The sequence below is a fragment of the Gouania willdenowi genome, chromosome 10 (genome assembly GCF_900634775.1).
Source record: "Gouania willdenowi chromosome 10, fGouWil2.1, whole genome shotgun sequence".
NCBI lineage: Eukaryota > Metazoa > Chordata > Actinopteri > Blenniiformes > Gobiesocidae > Gouania > Gouania willdenowi.
The window spans coordinates 35,659,997-35,684,237 of NC_041053.1; the positions used below are offsets into that span (position 1 = coordinate 35,659,997).

The 24,241-nt window shown below is 36.6% G+C and overlaps 1 protein-coding gene across 7 annotated transcripts in view; it reads right to left on the reverse strand.

Annotated features, from left to right (window-relative positions):
- The window catches only part of LOC114470578 (teneurin-3), a 293,284-nt gene that overhangs the window by 11,421 nt on the left and 257,622 nt on the right, over positions 1-24,241 (reverse strand). For all 7 annotated transcript variants that reach the window (XM_028458826.1, XM_028458831.1, XM_028458830.1 and 4 more), the window contains 4 exons: positions 13,581-13,830; positions 11,474-11,494; positions 6,201-6,433; positions 2,361-2,515 (listed from right to left, as the gene is read on the reverse strand). In XM_028458826.1, coding sequence (XP_028314627.1) covers positions 2,361-2,515; positions 6,201-6,433; positions 11,474-11,494; positions 13,581-13,830 — 659 coding nt within the window. The remainder of the gene's footprint in view (positions 1-2,360; positions 2,516-6,200; positions 6,434-11,473; positions 11,495-13,580; positions 13,831-24,241) is intronic.

Below are 24,241 nucleotides of genomic sequence, written 5' to 3' on the forward strand. Positions count from 1 at the left end.
CACATGTTCGCTAATGAGACATGTTTGGATTAAAGAAAACACACTTTTACAACAAAAAGCACTAAGATGTTGTAACTCTTGTATATCACCTAATGCACAGGTGGGCCATAAATTTAGTGGGACAAAGGCGGCCATCTTCAGGTGCTGCCAAAGTAACGGTTTTATGAGCGACAAACCTGCCTCAGAGTGCTGCCTCATTATCATGTATGGTGGAAGTGTCCTCAATCTTGAGAATTTCAAGGGGAACACCAAACAGTAATTCAGCTCCAGCCACATCAAAACAAGCCCCAAACTGAGTAATTATTCTTCCCTCCGTATCATCTGCCGTGACCTGAAAACTCATCTCCTCAATAAACACTTCATGTCTCCACTTTCTGCTGAATCACAACCAGGGCATAGTTTCCTCCTGGACTTTGAGAGAATTATGTTGTACTCTGGTTAAGAATAAAACAAACTTTTTATTAATGTGTGTTCTCTAATTAAAATAATTTCTAATATTTTAAAAATGTGTTAGATTTGCCTTGGCAAAGATGAATTGCTTTATTTTTGCAGCAGAACTCTGACATCAAAGGGACTTTACAGTTGGAAAACCTTGAGAAAAGCATGATTTACCAAATGGAGCTAAACTCAAAAGCAATCCTTAAACTTCAAAAGATAAAAAAGCTTTTTATCGAAATAAAAGGAAATAATACATCGACCATCTGAAGTGAATAAATGCAATGGCTCAATTAGTTATTTAGTCATCCCATCCCATCCAACCCACCGTCAAATTTCTTCACAAATTAAAGGATGTCGATCACTTGCAGGAACTGAATTTCACACTTTAACTATTTCTAAAAAAAAAAAAGTTCCAGTCTTACAACTTGAATAACACTCATAAAATAAATTACCAGTTCTCTACTCTTAGCCCCTGCAATTTAAAAATAAAATTGCAAGTGCACATTTTATTGTGAAATGCTGCTTGACAAAATTATCACAAAGTACACACCTGATTTTTTTTCTTTTTCTTTTTTTTAAGATCACGACAAACCTTTTAAAAAAAACCTTTTAACTTTTCATTCATCCTGTGTTTGCCACTTTGCTTCCTAAACAGACAACCAGTTTGAAACTCATTAAATTAACAGGTTTCTTCAGCAAGTCCAGGTACCAAATTATATATCTAATGTACATATAATACACCACTTTATTAAAAAGAAAAAAATAAGCCCTTCCACAACTGAGGTTTGACTGTAATTGGATATGAACAATGGCAATAAACTGTCCATGAATAATTACTACAGTTGCATTAAAAATGTAGTTGTTTTGAAGTCTGCACTGAAACACAAGGTGAAGTCTTAAGGGCTGTGGGGTACAATGGTGAACCTTCTTCTTCAGGACAAACATATAGAAATAAATACTGCTGAAACATGAATATTGACAAATAAATGGTCGAATTATTAAACTAATACCAGAGGTGTAATGAGTACTGGTATCTCCTACTCAAGTAGAAGTACTGTTACTTGATTGACATTGGATTTAAGTACAAGTAAGTTATACATAAGATACTCATGTACAAGTAAAAAGTAGCTAAATTAAATAGTATTCAAAGTACAGTGTAAGTTACTAGTTACTTTCACCCCCCCATGTTTATTTTTGGTAATAAATCTTTCCGTGGTTCCCTTGCATTAAGTAAACATCTAATGTGTGAACTTAAAAAAGAAAGAAATGAAATCTTGCTCAATTAGAACTTAATTTATTTAACATAAAGGCATCTGTATAAAGTCAAAGGTTTGTCAAAATGTTTTGGTGCCGTGCATTACGTTTAATCTGATTGGTTGGCTATGATGTTATGCATTTGATTGTTGTCTTATCATTTAATTTTTTGTGGTTTCACAATGTTTGTTGATCATTTAAAAACAAAAAAAAAAACACAGTACTTTACACAGTAACTGTTGGGTGTAGAAATGTAACAAATGACTTATTTTAAAACGTACTTAAGTACAAGTAAAATGACTGATACACTCAAAAAAGTAGCCATAAAAGCAACTCAATTACAGTAATGTGAGTACTTGTAATCCGTTACTTTCACCTCTAAATAATACTAAATAAAAAGGGCAGGTAGAAAAATGTATAAAGCTTGATCTGCCTCTGAAACACTAAATATAAAGGGCAGTACTTGTGTTCCTCTGCCTTAAAATGTGTTGTTGTGTGAGTGTACGAGTGTGTGATGTGCATTGGTGCAACACTTCATTTATACAGTGTAGATGCACAACACTGCATGTCAATGATGAGCGATCAAATGGAAAGATGGAGAGAGCACAAGGTGGCACTGTGACACACACAGAGGAGAAGTGTGTGTGTGGCGGCTGTGGGTTGTGCACCTGATTGATATCCATGCTGTTGTCGCAGGTCAGAGGGCGGGCTGATGTCAGGTCGTTGGAGCCGAGGAAAGTGGAAAGAATGCCATTCTGGTCTACCTTCCTGATTGTGGTGCCATCAACAAAATAAATCAGCCCATTCTTGTCCACAGTAATGCCTGTTGAAACCAGGTAAGGGAGGGAGTGGGAGGGAGGAGGGGGGAAGAAAGGAAGAAGGAGGGTATAAAAAAAGAAAAAAGCTTGTGATAACAGGAAAACATGGTGGATCTGCTGCATCTCTGCTTGCATGACTCAGTGGGCAGAACACGATGGATACATGTGTCAAGCTTGCCTTCCCATTATTCAGGTCACTGCAAAAAGCACAGCCATCAATAATTCACGAGCTGCTTTTCTGGTATTAAATAATTTCTCAGGCAGAAGTGGGAAAGGCTGTATTCATACCGTATAGAAGTGTATATGCACTTGCCTTGTCTTGTAACCCTTTCTGTCTAAAAGGAACCTCCAGAAGAGTGGGGGGTGTCATTAAAGGGGGGGAGTTTTTTTTTAAACTTCAGCAATCATCAAAAATCCTGCACACCATTTTGAGAAATAAATAAGCAGGGGAATGAAAATGACAGCGTTGGACAGTTTTAGATGAAAGAGGTGAACGACGGGCATGTTGCCTTGGTGACAACAGCCGACTAAATTGGCTCCGTGATTAAGAGTCAGACACAATTTTCAAGTTGCAGCTTGTGTTAAGCAGCAAAATCCATTTGTCCCAACACGAGGAATATATACGTTAACTGGCCACGATGGACTGTACAATGTCTCCCTGAGTTCCCATACTGGGCGCGGTGGAATTGATTAATTTTTACTACCATGAGCTTTGGGAAGTTTAGTGTCGGTGGAGGAAACAAGTGTGGAATTTCACATCCCAGAATATATCTTTCAATGAAGAAAGCTTGCGTGAATGGTTTAGTTTGACCCGTGGGCTAGGTCCACACAAGATTGCCTTCTGCTAAAACATTGACGAGCTCAGGGAGCTCACGTAGCCCACGGTGAGTCCTCGGGAGCGGGCTATTTGACAGTCTGAGATTCTCAGACAGATGAAAGGTGTCACATTTGAACAGAGTTCAGCAAATGTCTCAGAGAGAGAGACTGAAAAAAAAAAATGAAGCCATCTGCTGTTTCTTCTCCGATCACGGCTTACACCCACTCCATCATTAGAGACTCTCCCTCAGATTGCCTTCACTCAATCCTCAGTCACCCAGCGGAAGCTAAGCTATTGCAGTTGGAGTTGCAGGACAAGAACAACCCGTGCAAGACAGTAACATCAAAGCCCATTCTTCAAGAAGTTAGTGGGCAAAGGACCAACCGCATTACAAGTAGAATGACAGGTTTTGCAAATGATTGTTTCTGTAAATGGTTTTTTACTCTGCAAATATCTGGGAACACTTTACTGGATGTTTTTATACACAAGGCTGACATTACGCTGTCATTAGCATGAATAAGGTGTCATGAACGCTGTCATTAAGGGTTGTTTGCTAAATTATAACATCTTTGGAGCTATGTTGGCATTTTTTAGTAGATGGATCTATTGGGGTTAGGTAGGATTAGGGTTAAGGTAACAAACGATACTGAATAACAGCCTTCATGACACCTTATGCAAGCTAATGACAGGTGTCATGTCATAATAATGACAGCGCAATGTCAGCCTTATGTATAAAACTTCAAGTAAAGTGTTACCAAATATCTTAGGACAAGAGGGTAATCTCATTCTTGGTTCGAGGCCACATTCAGACCAGTTTGGTTTCAAGACAGCCGGACCAGAAGAAACCCAAGCATTATGCACATACAGTATTTAAAACTATAAGTGTATTTTTAACAGTAGGGGACCAATCCGACATAACCAAGTCAAATTTCATAAAGATGGGTCAATTACAAACCGAGATATAGATTTTACAAATTTTTGTCAAGATGAGAATTATGGATTTTTAGATTAAAAAAAAAAAAAAAAAACCTATTCTAGAATCAGTATATTGAACTTTGAATTTGTCAGATTACCAATGTCATGTGGAGTTCCTCAGGGTTCTTTTATGTGCTTCATTTAGGACATTTACAGAACTGTAAGGTTGATTATCAGAGCTACGCAGATGACACACAACTATATCTATCACTGAACCCAGATGACTATGGTCCCATTGAGGTGTTGTGTGACTGCTTAGAAAAAGTAAACTGCTGGATGAGTGAAAACTTCCTCCAACTAAATCATGACAAGATGGAGGTGATTGTCTTTGGTAACAAGGAAAAGAGGACTGCTGTCAGCAAGTATTGTGAGTCTTGATCTTTAACAGCTCAAGACCAAGTCAAAAACCTTGGTGTTCTGATTGACTCAGATCTGACATTCAGCTGTCAGATCAAATCTATCAAAAAAACAGCTTCTACCACCTAAAGAACATCTCCAGAGTGAAAGGTTTAATGACTCAGAAAGATCAGGAGAAACTCAGGAGAAATCTCCAGCAGACTGGACTATTGTAATGGTCTTCTGACAGGAATCCCCCAAAAGAGCATCAAACAGCTACAGCTGGTTCAGAACACTGCAGCTCGGGTCTTAACAAAGAGGTCAGAGCACATTACTCCAGTTTTAGAATCTTTACACTGGCTCCCAGTCATCCTCAGAATAGACTTTAAAGTTCTGCTGCTGGTGTATAAATGTGTGAATGGGTTTGGTCCAGAACACATCAGTGAGATGTTAGTCAGATATGAACCCAGCAGGTCTCTCAGGTCTATGGACACAGGTCAGATAGTGGAGCCCAGAGTTCACAGTAAACATGGTGATGCTGCTTTTAGTTGTTATGCTGCAAAGAAGTGGAACAAATTGCAGCAGAGCTGAAGTCAGCATCTAATGTGAACATTTTTAAATCAAGCACTGTTTTTCTGTACGGCGTATGATTGAGAGGGCAATTATTGGTCATGTTGTTGTTGATACAATGTGTTTGTTTCTAATTTTAAATGTTTTTACATGTTTTTGCTGCTGATTGTTATGTTCCTATTGATTTTAAGCTGTTGAACGTTTTCTGTTGCACTTTTTGATGATTTAAAGCGCACTGAGTTGAATTGTGTATGAAATGCGCTACACAAATACATTTGCCATGCCTTGCCTATTGATCCACATCCCTTCCAATTTAATAAAATGTTCCATGAAATAAGGTCTATCTTTGGATTCAGTACTTTTGACGTAATCCAGCTAAGAGACAAAGAAGTAAATTAGCTCTGGTTAAAATATTAGGTAAGGAACATTTTGGATACTTTGAAATGTTGAATTTGGCTAACGGGGCTGGACTTTGATACATGCATTTTGAAGAAAACTACAAGGCTTCACCTCCACATCCCAACATGAACTGTCACAAACTAATTGGTTCTGCTGGAGCCGGTTCCAAGCCCAACACAAAAAGAGAATTAGCTTCCCACTTACATGCTTGTTTGCACTGCCATTTTAGAAACCCCATTATACCTAACACACCTGTTCTTGTACTGATATTGTTATAATTGGTAACAATTGAATAATTGATGGGAAAAGATGTCAATCTTTGAATTGGCCAGCCCCTAAGTCGACGTAGATCTACTGTTAAGTAAGCCAGACTGTCAGTCATTTTTCTTAGCTGCCAGTCCAGCTTGATTATACTTTCAAACCGTGAGCCACAACCAAAATTCATCCATTAAAAGCAGCGGGGCAGCAGCTGGCGCAGAGCCCGAAGTGCACATAAATCCAAAACTAGCAGGTGCCACCTCTGAATGTGAAATCCATCACCATGTCCTGCCCCTCCATTCGAGCACCGCCTCTTTATTAGTTTTAAATGGTACCTTTGGGTCCAGTGAGAGAGGCCTCGGGAGCTTTTCCTCCATCGCCGCATTGGTTCTCATCAAAGGGCAGACAATGTTCACCGGTCCCCGCCACCACCTCTGCGTTGGACTGCAGATCCTTGGTTCCGGTCAAGGTTTTGGGTCGGTAGATCCTTCGGGAATTGGTGTCCGACACGTACAGCTGGCCGGTCACAGGGTCAGTAGCCAGGTAATACCTGTGTGCTGGGTTGTTACTGCAGTAAAGATGTTAGAAAGATTTACTGCAGACATCGTAAATCCTAAGACAAGTCTTTTTAAAATCCAGTCGATATTGGACTCTAATTAACTCTCGAGCAAAATAATCTGAGTAGATTTTATTAAATCCTGAAAGCATAATTATTTAATTTACTGTATCAGAAACTTGTTCAATAAAATCAATATTCAGATGCAGAAAAAAAAGTGACAAATATTAAAACAGGTGTAAATGAAAGTAAGACATGCAATTAGTGTGACTACAAAAGCTCCTGTCTCTTTTTTTTTTTTAAAGTATTACCAGAATTGGGTCAGGTTTGGAAAATTTGTGAAAATAACACCAATTTACTGTAAGAAAAAAATATATTGAGATAATAGATGTCTGAATAGAAGTCTGAAACAAAAAGTGGTAAAAAGGATGTTGGGTGTCAGTGAATAATCCATTTACGGGCCTGGTTGTTTCAGATCCTTTCAACGCATGCGCACAACGCGTCTACATCCGGTCGGCCTATTTTACAGCAGTTTGTGTACTATTTAAAAGGTTGAAACCCAGCTATTCAAAAAGAATTAGAAATTTATGTTTTGAGTGAATTCCGATTAATTTTGTTTTTTGATTGTCAATGTTGTGTATTGTGTTTTCATTCTTTTTTTGTATATATATCGTCTTGCAGTGGTTTTTCCTTTTTGTCTTTCTTTTTAAATAAACAATTAAAAGCAGCACAAAATAGTCACATACTGTGTTTTCATGTGTACTATTCAAATATTTAACAAACGTTGTATGGTCGGTTTACATTAAAATATAACGTCCCAAGATTGCGAGTGAAGGAAGTGACGTCGTCTACGTGCACTAGTTGAAACCATCCGAAACAATCAGGCCCGTGACAGGATTGGGCACTGACGGTGAGTTTAGAAAAGAGAAAGAGGAAACTACAGCAGTGGCAACTTTGGTGGATGATTTCACATGTTATCACTTCCCCCCGTGAGGGAAAGCCTTTGGATATTATTGAATTTACTGGCTTATGTTAACAAAGTGCATCAGCTAATGGCACGTGGCTCGGCTCGTTAGCTTCATTTTAAGCACCACGTAATGAATGTTAGCCCTCACGGATCACAGAACAAACATGTCAGGGATATGATATCCAGATAATGTGTAAGGAGAAGAAATGTGTTGATTAAACCTTAGATTCAGCAAACATGTTCGGAAGCTCAAACCGGTCGTAGTTGGGATAAAAAAACGCCTTGCATTAGAGTGCAGTCGTAAACACGGCATCTCCGGTTGCACTCTGGGTTAATGGTACCTCTACTCAATAGTAGATTATATGATAGCAGAATAAATGGAGCAATGAAACATCTTTGTGATATGCTAACGTTGGTGATATAAACCCTGACAGCTATTATGAGTCAAAGTAAATGCACAAAATGGGCGACGGCCATCAACATCACTATAAAGAATGTAGCGAGACAAAAGGCAGCTTTGCTCTTTACAATCAGGCAGCGAACAGACGGACAAAACATGCAAGAATGGCCTTGTGAGTATGATGAGACACAAAACTGTCATGCAATGGAAATAATGCATATAAATGGTAGCGTATTCCAAATGTTTGTCTCCCTGATAGTTTATTCTGGACAATTAACAGCGTCAATTGAATATGCAAAAAATGAGGACTTGTTTTTCGAGAGAATCTTTACTTTCACATTGAAAATGATCGTTATTAAATTGAAATGTTTTTGATATACACTATTTATCAATACACACTAGAAAACAACTGCATATCTAAAGACAATGTTTTGTTCAGGATGAACCGTATTAAGGCTGGGCGGTATGCACCAAAACTCTTATCTCAATATTTTTTTCTCTAAATGGCGATATACGACATAAATCAATATTTTTAACTCAATAAAGTCTTACCAGAAAGACAATTCAGGGTTAAATTTGCTGATGCAAAATGCCACATACACTCATTTATTAACAAACCGCTGCACAATATGTGCCACTTTTGGCTGTTTGTCCTCTAAGGGACAGCACGTGTGAGTGAGTTCTGTAGTGTGGCTTGTTTAGAGGAAGGTCTGGGTTAGGACGGACAGAGTGATCCATTCTAACTGTATATATATATATATATCAATATAGGTGATATTGTAAATTTCTATGTCGCCAAAACTCGATATTATTTTGATATATTGCCGAGCCCTAGCGTGTATAGGATGCTGTTGTTCAAGCTGGAAAACAACAACATGTAAAAAAAAAAACAAGGGGTACTAATTAAATAAATAATGGGTACTAAACTGGAATGACGAAGGGGTACCCCAAATTTCAAAGAGAGGATCGGGAAGTACACGAGACCGAAAAGGTTGGAAAACACTGATCAATGATTCTGATCGTGGTGCCATGAACATTCACACTTTAAATGCTCGGAAGAAATTTAAATCCACATTAATCACCATACATTATATCAAAATGTACACCCCATTATTTTTGAAAAATCTAAATGAAATGCGCGACCTGGATTTGATCTTTATGAAACTTGGTGGGGTTTTTAAGGAACCATCCCATCATAACTGAGTGAAATTTCAGTCAATTACAAACCGAAATATGATTTTTTGAAATTTTAGCCAATGATGATAGATATGGATTTTTTGATTATTGAAACAGTCACAGAATCAGTTTATTGTTAGTTTATTCATCCTGATCCCCTCCAAAATTAAATGGAATGGTGTTTGGTCTATATTTGGTAAAAATTTTGTTAAAATCTGTTAAAAGTAACTTTGACATAATCCTGCTAACAGACAAACAAATAAATAAATACCGGTGAAAATATTTGGTCGCAAATGTTTTTGACTTTGACAATAACAAATAAGTTATTGACAAATTACCTTCATGAACTTTGGAAAGATTTTGTATTGTTGGGATTTGGAGTCCAGGAGAAGAAGGTGAAGACAGGAAAGTTTTTTTTTTTTAATTTCATTCTTACCATGATTTATTGTGTTTCTTTGCTGTTATATGAGGTACAGTTTTTAAAATGTGATTTATGTGCTTAAGCAGTTTTAACTTTTTGCTACATCGTTGCAGCTTTTAACTACAATCATCCTGAAAAGCAGCAGTGATTATTAGTGTCCTACAATAGATCTTAAAGGTACAATTTACCGTGCTTTTATCCAATTTTCTTTGGCTTTCAATTGTCCTTAATGTTACTACTCAAACAGCCATCTCTAATATTAAATAATAATTGACCCATTATAATTCCTTTTAAAAAATATTGGGGTCTCAGACTTTTAAGGCTCCAAAGCATGTGGATGGAAGCTCACTTTTTATACCTCATAACATTTGATTTATAAAAGCTACACCATGGCCTCTCACTGACCTGCTCACCACAGTCTGCATTGGCCAACGAAGCCCAGATAATGTCGAGATGAAAGATGTGGTTTAAACTGAAGCTGGGGTCTGCCTTCAAATCATTGCACACAATTAAGCTGCAGATTTTCAAAGTGGCAGCCTAAAATTAATCCTGGACATTCCCGCTGACACGTAGATTACAACCCACTGCTCAACGAAGCTTTCCTTCCTTCCAACATTTTTTTAGTTTTAAATCCATGGTCTTTTTATGAACTGGTATATCACAAACCCCTGAAAAAGTAGCTCACACTCATCTTACCAATACCAATAGAATTGATCAATTGATCTATTTCCTGAGGCCGTGCCATGATATGAAGAGTTTAATCTGTGTGGCCGACTGGGCACTTGTAATGAAGTTTATCATTAGGATGAGTGAAATTCCACCAGAGTGTGTTTTCATTTGAGACAAAGCCATTGTCTTTGTGTTGAATACAGAGGTATTAGAACCTCTGCCAAACGCCATCATTGCAGAAGTAATTATGAGCAACACTGTCACCTGATCACATTCACATCCACTCTTGTATTTAGATTTGAGAGCCTCTGTCAATGTATGCAGTTCTATAATGCAAGGCGTCCCTTTTACCGTCATTCTGCACTTACTGTACACCAAACTTACCATACTCTGACCTATTTTCATCACTTTTTCTTGCCATATTTTTGCTCCTTTTAATGCATTTTTGCTACATTACTCCCATTTCTGCCACTTCTCCATCAAATTTCAATGCCTTTCCTGCACATTTTGTCCACTTTTAAGACATTTTCAGCACTTATAAACCCATTTCACCACTTTTTCCACCTAACATTGCTTATGTTGACCCATTATTGCTCCTTTTAACCTCTTTTCACCATATTTCATGCTTATTTTTGGCCAATTTAACCACATTCACGATTTGTAATGCCCGTTATTTGCCAGTTTAAATGTTCCTACTCCCCCTCCCTTGAACCCTTTTTATCACTTCTTCTGTCCGTTTTTGGCCACTCTAATTTGCAACTTTTAACCAATTTTTGTGGTTTTTAAAATCCTATTTCACCTCCTTTTCCAACATTATTGTTCACTTTTAACCCATTTTATTTCTGCTTAAAACAAGGATTTACATCTTTAAGATGACTATATACTATGGTGCAAATAATAATAAACTTCCTGGATACCAGTGGATATTTAGATGAATACATAAATGTGGTTATCACAGATTCATAGAACAATGGACCATCATTTTGCTGACTTTATGGATGGACCCCAAAAATGTCTCCCCTTTATTCCCTGATATAGATGGGCCTGTCTCCACATGACTGTTCTTCAATGTTCATGTCTGTGTTCAACCACCTTCAGGTACAGCTCCTTTATTTTGGGGGTCGCAGGCTAAAAAGGTTGAGACCCACTGCTCTAATGCATTAAATGCAGGTCTCTAATTCATGTTTCTTTTCTATACATTTTTGAAAATTGTTCTGTTGTCATCTCTGAACCTGGTTTGTTTGATAGATTATTGTTGTAATAATTAATTGCAGAACAAAGAAAACTGTAAAACGATATTTAAAAAAAAAAAAACAGAAAAAATGTGTCTTTTTTAAAAAAACCATAAAGTGAGATGCGATTATAAAATGATGCACAGACCTGATACAGGGAGACATGCACAGATATGATGAAACCTACCTGTGTCTAAAGTCTTTATTTCTACAAACAGAGAACAGGGAAAAAAGCAAGGAAATCAGTAAGATTGAGAACTGTGGCGTCTTTAAAGAGATACTTTGACTTCATTTTCAAGGTTGTTTTTGGCCCATTTGTGTCACAGCGCTGACTTATGCTGTCGCCTTGTTTGTTTGCTAAATACCTACACTACACCGTGTATTGTCGGCGCTGCGGCGGGGCAGAGTGTTCATATAACAATTCTTTAGAAAAAAACCCCCATCATTTTCTTCAACTGGGTCTGCTGAAGAAAAACAAACAACTGAAAGTCAAAGCAGTCTCCTTGAAGAAACCAGATCAGACAAGATAGAAAGTCATAAGCGATGACATTGTGTTTGTCAGAAATAAATAAATAAAGAAAGAAAGAGGAGACGCTGCGACACAGTTACGACCAACAGAGACGACTTCTCAATATGACCACGGACAATATACATATTTAATGAATTCTGGCCATTGGAGTCACAATCTAATATCAGACTGAATTTATGTGTTTTGTCACTAAAGTTGAATGTACATTAAACGAAAGAAACCATTGAGTCGGCCAATGAGGGATTAAATGTGCGCCCCCCCCCCCCCCCCAAGACAAGTTCACTAAAAGAAAGTTTAAGTAACATGAAGCCCAACATAATATACAAAATAACATAACACACAGGAAATAACAAAAAACATATATAATGACTCAAAAAAATCCAAAAAGGCACATAAAAAATAACCAAAATACACAAAATGACTCCAAAACACACGCAAAACAACAGCAAAATGCACAGAATGTCACCAAAAATACACAAAGCAACAACAACAATAAAAACACAAAAAAACAATACCAAAAATACTCAACAAAGACTCACAATCCACACAAAACAACCACCGAAACTCACAAAAAAACAACACATATAAAGTGACACCAAATAAACACACAATACTAACAATTACACAAAATTCCAAAAAGGCACACAAGGAATAACAACAAGACAAATAATGACTCAGAAATTACACAAAATGTCAGTAGAAATTCCCAAAATCACAGATAAATACACAAAATGACTCCAAAAACACTAAAAATGACTAAAACCTCCAGAAAAACTAGACAAATAGATTACAAACAACAACAAAAAATATTTTTTTCTTTATTGTGTTAATGCTCAGATTGGTCGTTGTTTTTAATACTGGTATTAATGTTGATCAGACAATAACACTTTTGTGGTCCATGCTGTGATAACAGTTGCCCATCGCTGGATTAAATCATCCTTATTGCACACATAAGGTGTGATTTTATAACAAAGATAAGGATATGGAGGAAACTGATTTAAAATTAGCATAAAACTGAATGTATCTATATGTAGTGAGGTGAGTTGTACATTTCCTCCTAGTGTCCTTGAATGCACCACCCTCTGTGGGTCTTAATGAGCTAATCTAGACCACATGTGCACTGGTTTCAGTTTGGCTATGGCTGAACTGTGGCAGTGTAGCAGGGTTGTACGGTAAGTAGTTTTTTTATTTTTTTTTTATTTTATTGAAATGTCTGTTTTACTTTTTTTTTTTTTTTTTTTTTAACACTTTTTATGTCCAATTTTTGCCCACTCTAATTTGCTTCTTTTAACTAATATCTCTGGTTTTTAAAATCCCATCTCACCACATTTTCCATCATTTTTGGTCGCTTTCAACCCGATTTATTTGTGAATGATACAAAGATTTACATCTTTAAGATGACTATATACTATGGCGCAAATAATCATAAGCTTCCTGGATAACAGTGGATATTATTCAGATCAATAAATAAATGTGGTGATCACAGATTCATAGAACAATGAACCATCATTTTGCTGACTTTATGGATGGACCCCAAAAATCTCTCCTATTTAGGCCTACACTATGTCTTTATCAGATCAATATATATATATATATATATATATATATCGTCTCCAGCAGCTTAAAGTGGAACGTCTAGATCCCAAAAGCTAAACGCACCATGTTTTTATGTTTTTAGTTACAAATGTCTGAAAGGTACACGCACACACGAGCAAAGTTGTAAGAAACACGTTAGTTGAATGTGAAATGATCAAACTGATCTCACCTGAGCTCCATTATACTTGTGACATTCCCAGATGGGTAGATGCGTCGGATGTAGTTGAAATCTCCCACGTACAGACTCCCATCGATGCCCCAGGCCAGAGCCACGGGGGCCAGTAGCTTGTTGCCCTGAGCTTGGCCGTTACAGCTCGGACACGAGATGCTCCTGCGTCGCCCGTTACCCATCACAGTGGAAATCACAGGAGGTTGGAGTGAGATGAACTGGTTCTCTCCACTCCCTTTGTATAGGATTCCTGGGAATAAAACACGTTTTATCATGTTTAGTAGGTGTTTACTCTCATGGGAGTTAAAAAAAAATAAAAAAAAGAGTCTTTTATCTTACTTTTGACCAGATTTACAGCAATGTTTGTGAAATATGTGATATTTACTTTTCTTGTAAAAAAATATTTCAATGTTAAATTTAAATGTTACATCTAAATGCTAAATGTTAACTATTAAATGTGAAATCTAAATGTTAAATCTCCAGGTGGATCGAAATAGTTAGCTAAAATGCAAATTGAATGGAAGTACCAAAATAAAATTGAAGTGATTGTGCTCCACATTCAGATTTGATATTTAAATTAAAAATTCAACATTTAGATTTAGATTTATTATTTAATCACAGGAGGTAGGAGTGGGATGAACTGGTTCTCTCCGCTCCCTTTGTTTAGGATGCCTGCGAATAAAACACGTTTTATCATATTTAGTAGGTGTTACTCTCATGGGAGAAGAAAAAAAAAAGAGTCTTTTGATGTGTATGTAAGATAGACTCATGTAAAAATAGATCACATCTGGTTATAACAGTGACAACAGTTACTCATAACACATAAAAAGTTTAATTTGACACCTTAGACAATGATACTGTTATTTATATATCACAGATAAATAAACATTGACAGCACTCAAATGGATAAAAGGTAAATCACCGAAATTAGCAAGGCTTAAATAATTCCCTGTAAACATGTGTATATGTAAATGTTTATGTTGTACTGCTCCTGTATGGCGCACCGATTGTAAAGTTGTGCATGCTAAAATAAACATCATTTGACATTTGACCAGATTTACAGCAATGTTTGTGAAATTTGTGATATTTACTCTTCTTGTAAAACTATGTCAATGTTAAATCGAAATGTCACATCTAAATCTAAATGTTAAATCTACGGGTGGAACTAAATATTTAGCTAAAATGCAAATTTTATCAAGATAAAATCTCATTGACTCGTCTATTCAGGACGGAGTGATTGCGATCAATATTAAGATTTCATATTTAGATTAAACCTTTAACATTTAGATTTAGATTTAGCAATTAACATTTATATTTAACATTTAAATTTTTTTTACGAGAAAAGTGAATATTACACATTTCTCAAACATTGCAGTAAATCTGGTGAAAAGTAACATAAAAATGTTCACATACATTTTGTAAATGTGGTTTGTTGCAGTTTATTTTAGCAGGCAAAACTTTACAATTGGTGCCCCATACTACTGTCTATACATGTTTAAGTCAGAAGTGTTGCTTCAAGGACAATAATAAATAATGGTAAAACATAGTAATTACACTCCTTATGTGTATTCTTTATCTAAACATTGCTGTCTGCGTGTTTTACTTCAGAAAAGAGGAATTTGACAAATGAAAAGATAGTGTTCATAGTGACTGGAATGAGTTTGTTTTTTGATTTTTGTTTTATTTTAGAAAAGCACACATAGCACAGCTCATTAAAAGTGTTCACAGGCACGTAGTGGCCGGACCGTGAATATTTCCTACTTCAGCAGGATTATGTGCTTGTAGTGGTGTCCAATAGTAAAGGATTTTTATTTTAAAAAAGGTCTTTTAATTAATCTGGGAGCATGTTTATCCAAACTTACACGGAGGTGGTAAACATAAACACGCCCCCTTATAACGCTGTATATATTTCACTGAGGACTCGCCAGATTTGGTGAGTCATGTCTGATAAGTAATTTTTATAAGATTTAAGGCGTCCTTTTATGATGGGAGAGGAGAAGTGCTATAGTAAGCCTCTCTTCAAAGGAATGGAAACATCAAAGAGGGATAAAAGTGCATGCTGGAAGCACTCAATTATTCACATTGAACAAGTTGTGTGAATTCATACTTGCCTCTGTTCTAATTAGCAGATCTATGACACCACTGAATGGTTCTCAACCTTTCCAGCCCTTGACCCCCAAAATAAAGGTTCCACTACGGTACCATGGCCTTCTATAAGGGGGTATAAAGTCAGCAATATGATGGTGAATAATATCCACTGTTGTCTAAGAAGTTTAGCATCATTTGCACCATAGTATATAATCATCTCAAAGATGTAAATCCTTGATTTAATCAGAAATAAAATGGGTTTAAAGTGACCAAAAATAGTGGAAAAGGTGTTGAAATGGGATTTTAAAAACCACAGAAATTAGTTAAAATTGGCCAAAAACAGACAGAAAAAGTTGTAAAAAAAAAAAAGGGTTAAAAGTGTAAATATTGGAACAATTTAAATTGGCAAATAACAGGGATGACAAATTGTGAATATGGATAAATTGGCAAAAAATAAGCATGAAATATGGTGAAAAGAAGTTTAAAAGTCTTGAAAGTGGCCTTCAAGGCTACAAATAGCATTCAATTGTGTTTAAATTCCTTGAGGAACATGAGACGTCTTTGAAGAATTTACGTTAATGTAATTAAAAAAAAGTAGGAACAATGAGTTTAAACTGGCAAATAATGGGCAAATGAATGTGGTTAAATTGGCAAAAGAAAAAAAAAAAGCGTGTAATATGGTGAAGAAGTTCAAAGTCAGCGGGTCATCATATGACATTAGGTGGGAAAGGGTTTAAAAGTTCTAAAAATGTCTTCAGAGTGGAACAAATGTGCAGAAAAGGCTTTGGAATTTGATGGAGAAGTGTCAGAAATGGGAGTAATGTCATAAACATGCATTAAAAGGAGTAAAAATATGGTAAGAAAAAGTGATGGAAATGGGTTAAAATATGGCAAGTTTGGTGGAGTAGCAGAAAATGGGTAAAAATAAAAAGCAAAAATTGACTCAAATTGTTCAAATCTGAATTTGCCGACCCCCTACCAGTGTCTCGTGACCCCAAGGTTGAGAATCTCTGCCGTACGCAGTTGAAATTCTGCTTGTAAGTGAAAGTGAGCATGCTGCCCTCTCTGATTAGTTCCTTTCATTGATTTAAATTGATTGAAGGACAAATTCAAATGAAGGCACGGGTGCTGGCAGAAACTCTTGACGGGACGATCTGACCAATCTATCTTTTGTATCCAGCAGCATTATACACCAGCCTCTAACAAAGACAAATAGGTCCGTGTGGGAAAGGCTGTATGTGTGACGCCATCAAAACGTGCGACCTTGGGACTTTAATTGAACCGTGATCCATGTGTCTGCTCACTAAATGAAACCCACAGTGTGATGAAAAAGGCTCATTGGACTCAGAGGTTGACTGTAGCGAGAGGCAAAAGCGACAAATAACAACTGAGCTTTATACACTCTGACCTGAATTTTAATGTCTGTTTGTGTAACAGCTTTCTATCACTTACGGGCACGGTGGAGGATAGAATGCAGTGTGTGTGACATGGATCATTCACGGCTTCACTGTAATCCTCCTGCTAACCCTTCATCAGGTGACTATAGCTACGTGGTGGTTCTATTGGATGCATAAAACTCAGAAGCAAAAGTCTCAACACGTTACATCCAAATAGTTTGAAAATAATGAAATAAGGCTCATTCTAGGTCATTTCAGCACATTTTCAGGACATCTCACGCACTTCGGTCTCAAACAACTCAGAATTTTTTTACCATTTGTTCCTTAATAATTCAAACTGGCACTGGCATTTTTAGTTTGATTAGATGAATACTTCTTGAGATATGAACAATTTAGTGAAGGTCGGGCGTCCTTAATTTTTCTTCCATTTTCAGCTTCCAATATCTCAGGAACTACATCACATAACAAATTAAAATATGGTATATGAATGAAGCTTCACCTACTATCTCAGAATATACATAAAGCTCTGCTATACATCCTATCTGGTGGACATGCCAGCTCCTCACAATTTGGAGAAAAGTTTGTCGAGGTTTCGGGCTCATGTTTGGATCTTCAGTAAACAATTAACATATGCCTTGGCTCCCTGGGATTTGATCAGCTTTGAGCTATGAACATAGACTGTTCACATCACTAATGGTTAGTCACATACAGTATATGCATTGGTTATTAGGTGACAGTCTCCTGAAATTTTTGTTTTTTTTACAATTTTCATTGGCCCATAACTGCATGTGGGAATGTAAGAACAAATCTCATCTGTGATTTAATTTATAGTATAAAGGTTACTTTTTCTTGGGATTAAAACCAATTTTTATTCATGCAACATCTCTATTTTTTTTTTGGACTCCAACTTTGAGTTATTTCACAACTCGCGGATATTGAAAATCCTTTACATGATATAATTGTAGCTTGTTTCTGTGTTTTATAATCATTTCATATTTTTGCCTATTGTACCATTAAAAATGCTTCAGAAAGAAAAAAAAAATCACCTGCACTACTTTCTTTATTAAGGCCTATTTACAAAATGATATGTTATGGTTTACTATGAAGCTTTTACAAATAATTCAAGCACAGTTTGCTTATAATAGGAGGCTAACGACTACTCAAAACAGTCTGATAATGGTAAAACAGTCGCAGTAACAGCTATAATGTAAACAATTTCCAAAACATCTGAATGATGACGTTCGCCTGACAGTCAAGGATACATGAGATTTGAAATGAGCATTTAACGACAACCTAATGCTCTATAAACACAGCCACAAAAACAAAGTTAGCTCGCTAACATACCTCTGACCAAGTGGTCGCTACAGACACAGGCATCAGCAGACTCTGCTCCTCCCAACCGCAGACATAGGTTTAAAATACACTTTTTACGGCGTTGTTCTGTGAGCTTTTTACATTTTTCACCTTTGTGAACGACAATCTTCAGTACTCTATAAAATCTCTTTCCCTTTTCTCGATTAGAACGATTGGAGCAGCCGTAAACTACACAAAACATGGGCATTTTGATTATTTCAGCACTCTCGCTTTGTCACGATGCAGCAATGTGAGTGACGTCACATGAATCAACAGAGCAGACCATAGACATATACACATTCTATTGGCTGATCCTAACAACAGCTCTAGGGTACGTTCAATAGCACAAATGTAAAACAATTACAGCACAGTATATTATACCTATGGAGCAGACTCTAGTCCGCTGTCAGTGAATGGACACAGTTTGTTGCGATAGCCAATCAGATATCTTTGATTACTAAAAAGCTCCCCCTGTAGTGGGAAGAGTGTGTGTGTGTAGGGGGCATTCGCACTGCCTGCGAATGCCCCCCCATGACGCCAACACTGTATAAATGTGAAAATTGAACACTATGGCCAAGATTCTAACTCAGACCTCACATTGAGAAGTTTGGGGTTAGATTTCAAAGCATGATTGATAACTGTTTGCCCTCCACTCACTTGAATAACGCACGAGGTCTTTATTGTCTGCGGCATTAACAGAGAAATAAAATCTTAACGGGCCCAACAACTGTATTATGTGAAGATGCGTTCTAGGGTGAAAAAATCTCAAAATGCAGCTTCATTATTTCTGTATCAACTGGCAAAAAAAATGCTTTAGATAAGATGAATAGGCGTGTGAAAGTAACCCTGCTTTCTTACCACTGGTGGGTAGTAAAAGTCAGGATTATATGGCAGTAACAGTCCATAAAACTGTCCAAGAACAAATCCGTAGGTAGGTCTAAATGTTAAAACAATAATGTACTTCTTGCACACACTATTTTCTTTCCTCTATTTGTGTATCTTACTGCACATGCTATTTGTATCTTTATAATGTATTTTCTAAACTTAAATGCAGGCCTTGGCAAATGCAGTGCAGTTATTGCTGTTTTTCTGCATCTGTGTAGTTTTTTTTAGTAAACAAGGACAGGGCGAGAACCTAAAATGAATCGTCTCTGTGAGGATGTCGCCTTAAATTAGCTGTAGGTGTGAACAAATCTGTGAAATAGGTTGTAATTTCTTAGCATTGTCCCAAATGAATCTGGTTTCTTTCACAGCAACATAAAAGAAAGTGATAATTCGTTTTAATCAAAAGCTAATTTAAGTCATGTCGCAGGGAAAAAAAAAAAAAAAGGGGCTTTAATGTCGACATCACAGCTAGTGAAATGATTAATGATGCGAATGCAAGTGTGGGTTCTCTGTACCTGATAAAAAAAAAACGAAGCGCCCTTAGCAATGTCACCTTGGTGACACAGAGAGTGCAGAAAGATGGTACGGGAGGAGTAATGTGTGTCTTAATTGCACTCCGTACTTTGTTCTTCTTTGCAGTGTCATTCTTTAAGTCCCAATTATTCTGATCTAGGCTAAAATGCTGGTCGGAAAAAAACACTCAAATATATAAAATGCAGATCTATGCAAACCTCAGAAAGCAGGACTTTAGCTGTATCGAATAGCAATACGCTATGTTAGACATCGGCAACTGGCAGCCCGGGGGCCACATGCGACCCTTGGTCTAATACTGTGCGGCCCCCAAGACAGTTCCACCATAAACTGTAATTTAAATTGGAAGAGATATGAAGCCCAACATAATACACAAAATAACTCAAAAAATACACAAAAAAAACAACACGAAGCGACAACAATAACACAAAAGTTTCAAAAATACATAAGACTCATAATACACACAAAAAAGACATCAGGCACACAAAACAACCACCTAAACTCACAAAACAACAATACATATAGAAATCGACAGCAAAGAAACACACAATGCAAACAATTCCATAAAATGATGGCAAAAATACCCAAAACAACAAAAATACAGAAAAAAATCCAAAAAGGCACTTAAAAAATAACAAAAATATACAAAATGTCAGCAGAAATTCCCAAAATGACAGATAAATGATGAAATGACAAAAAAACCCTATGATCTTTCCTGTGTTAATGCTCAGATAAGTCGTTATTAACACTGGTATGAATGCTGATAATGTGGGCCTCAGATCAGACAATCACATTTTTGTGGCCCCTGCTGTAATAAGTTTCCCATCCCTGACCTTGACAGAGAAAAATAGCTTCAGATTGAGGAAATGCAAACTCCCACTTCTAATGACACACAAACAGCAGCAATTTATCTTATCTAGTCCGACAGGCTATAGAATGATGGCAGGCAGATGATGTGGGTCCCTGCCCTGGTCGCTTTGCCAAAAATGTGTAAAAGAAAAAAGTCATCAGATGTTCTAACTGCTGTAAAAAGGAAGCAGGAGTCACAACGGAGAGCGATAGCAAAACGTCTGGAGCTAAACTGATGTGCGACTGCTGCAAAGGACAGCAGCAGCCGCCGCCGCTTGCTAACATGTTCAGTGAAGGCATTAGTCAAGGTTCACAGCGTTAAAGAATCAATAATAGTGCAGCAGTGAAGGCAAACAGTGATATTTGGATTCATCTTCGCGCCACCCAAAGGTATCGAACTGAATTCCTTTGGCCAAAACCCACGAGGGCAATAAATCTCAAATGTCAAAGAGTGGCTGATGGCAACGCGGCTGAATAATTCAGTTTGGTTTGAGGAAAGCAGGATAAATCAAACCAGGGGCCTCCTCTCAATCATTGTTATCAAAATGCATTTGTAAGGACCAAAATAGATGAGCATAATTTAGAGATTCAACTTTTAAAGTCACACGCCACAATATTTCACACAGTCAGTGTTCTTTGGGTCGAGCTAATGAGATTGCAGCATGAAAAGCCTCCTGGCAAACTGATGAAGCTGCTGTCAGACAGGCGTAAATAAGAGTAAACAGCACAACTTAGCTAAATTATCCCTGAACCTTTTACATTTAGTCACACCTTGTAATGTAGACATATGTAACACCACTATCCACATCCTACTTTAATAGTGTGAGAAACAAGCCCAACACCCAGAGCTGTAAATAATACTGATCTATCCTACTTAAGCAGAAGTACTGTTACGTAATTGAAATTTGACTCAAGTACAAGTAAAAAATTGTACTTTCATCCCACACGTTTATTTTTGGTAATAAATCTTGCCACAGTTCCATTACATACAGTAAAAATCCCATGTATAAATTTAAAAAGGAATTAATTAGAACTTAATTCATTTTCCACAGGCGTCGGTATATAAAAAGGTTTGTCAACATATAATAACACCATTACATTTATGAACTCTAATAACCTCCATTCGATGCTGTTTGAGCGCGGTGCGTTACGTTTAATCTGATTGGTCGGCTATGATGTGATGCATTTGATTGTTGTTTGGTTATTTAATTTTTTTGTAGTTTCACAATGTCCGTTGATGATTTTAAAACAAAAAAAATAATAATTTATTCAGTAATGGTTGGGTGTAGAAATGTAACAAATGACTTGACTTCTTTTAAAACATACTACTTTGATAGTGTGAGAAACCAGCCCAACACCCGATGGTGTAAAGAGTACTAATATATCCTACTCAAGTACAAGTTCAAGTAAGTCATACATAAAATACTCAAGTAAAAAAAATAGATCAATTAAATAGTAATTAAGTAAAAGTTACTAGTTACTTTCACGCCTCCCACATGTTTATTTTTGGTAATAAATCTTGCGTGAAGTCTGACACAATTGGAATTTCATTTTTTTTTCCACAAAGCATCTGTATAAAATAAAATAATTTGTGTACCCTTCTTTGGTTATTGCATTTTAAAACCAAATCAAAATAACAAATAGTATGAATATTTTGTTTCATTAACTTAAAACCAAAACAGAAATACAGAAAAATCAAAATCCAGTTTTCAGTTTTAAAATTAAATCTTGTTCTGTTTGAGATATTTTAATATTTACATGGAAACGAGGATGAAAGCTTCATGTTTAAAGCTCACCACACAGAGGGGACCCAAAAACGGGCGTGTTGACTGTTTCTCGCGGACAAAACACATAGATACATTTAAATAATATATATATCACGTGATATGTGATTAAAGGAACCAGAGGTGATGGAATGCATTTAAACAGATTTAAAAGGTTTGTCAAAATGTACACTTCTTTGATTGTTGTCTGGTTATTTAATTTTTTTGTAGTTTCGCAATGTCCGTTGACCATTTTAAAACAAAAAATATGAATTTACTCGATAACGGTTTGGTGTATAAATGTAAAAATTTAACGTACTTAATTTAAAACATAAGTACAATTAAAATGAATGATTGAGAAATATACTCAAAAAAGATCAAGTAACATGAGTACTAATCCATTACTTTCACCTCCGTGCACACGTCATCAAACTGCAGCTCCTAACGTTAAAATGTAACGTGATTAAAAATGTTTCCTGGCCCAAAATGAGTTTGAAGTATTTAAACGGTGGCAAAAAGTGAATGATTTATATCTGCCAACAAAGATTGTTGACCAAACGTGACTCCGTTATGTCGGGTTGGTTCCCAAAATCATCCAGATCAGATCTGAATTGTGCTTTGTGATTGATGATTTTTTTTTTTTCATTTGATTTCATATTGTTATTGTAGGATCATGGTACGATGATTAAGAATGACAGATTTAGATCTGACTGCCAACATCTGGCAAAGAGGATATTTGGCACGTGGCTGAGGTTCTCTGAGTGTTCTTTTTACATTTGTTAACGTGGATCATTTTATAACATTTGTGTTGTGACTTATAGTGAGAGGTTATGGTTAGTCCAGACGCTTGTGCATGTTATGACTCAAAATTACTCAAAAATGACCAATTCATTTTTAATTGGTTCAATCTGTGCAATGGGGAAAAAAAAAAGTGTGACTCTATGAACCTGAGCAAGGGTACTGTAGTTCTGCATGTTTTAAATGCTACCCTGGTTCTCTCCAGGACTGGACGGACGTGAGAACCCCAAAACTAGTGACTCTACCCAAGCAAGCATAGATGGTTACGCTGTAATTTATTGAAATTCAGAAAAAGTACCTGCACATTAAAGAGTAACTAAACCCCCGAGGGTTTGGCTGACAAGCATCTAGACTGAAAAAATAAAATAAAAATGCCTGGATTATGGGCGGAGCTGCTGGAGCAATTAAGACACGTCCATTCTATGAAATCTCCAATGAACAATTTTAGTTACGCTAACTGCATACTCACTACTCACGATACCTCTCTATTCACAACTACCTCAATCTAACGTACTCGCCATGCATTGTAGAGGCCACGGGTGCTCGTTTTTGTAGGAGGGGCGGGGCCAACAGTGATGGTTTGTGACGTAGAAAGCTACCAAAATGTCTTAAATCACCATTTTCAGCCATAGCAAAAATGTAATATGATTGTAATAGCCAGGTTTCAACCCATAGAGGGCAGTCAATCATACGTTTAACAATGGTAAGAATAAAGGGTAATATTTTACTTGTTTTATATACTGTATAAGGCTGACATTATGCTGTCATTAACATGAATAAGGTGTCATGAAGGCTGTCATTAACTGTTGTTCGCTAAATTATGACACCTTTGGAGCTATGTTGGCATTTTTGGGGTTAGGGTTAGAGTAAGGAATGACACTTAATGGCAGCCTTCATAACACCTTATTCATGCTCATGACAGGTGTCATGTCATAATAATGACAGCGTAATGTCAGCCTTTATGTATAAAACTTCAAGTACAGTGTTACGGAATCAA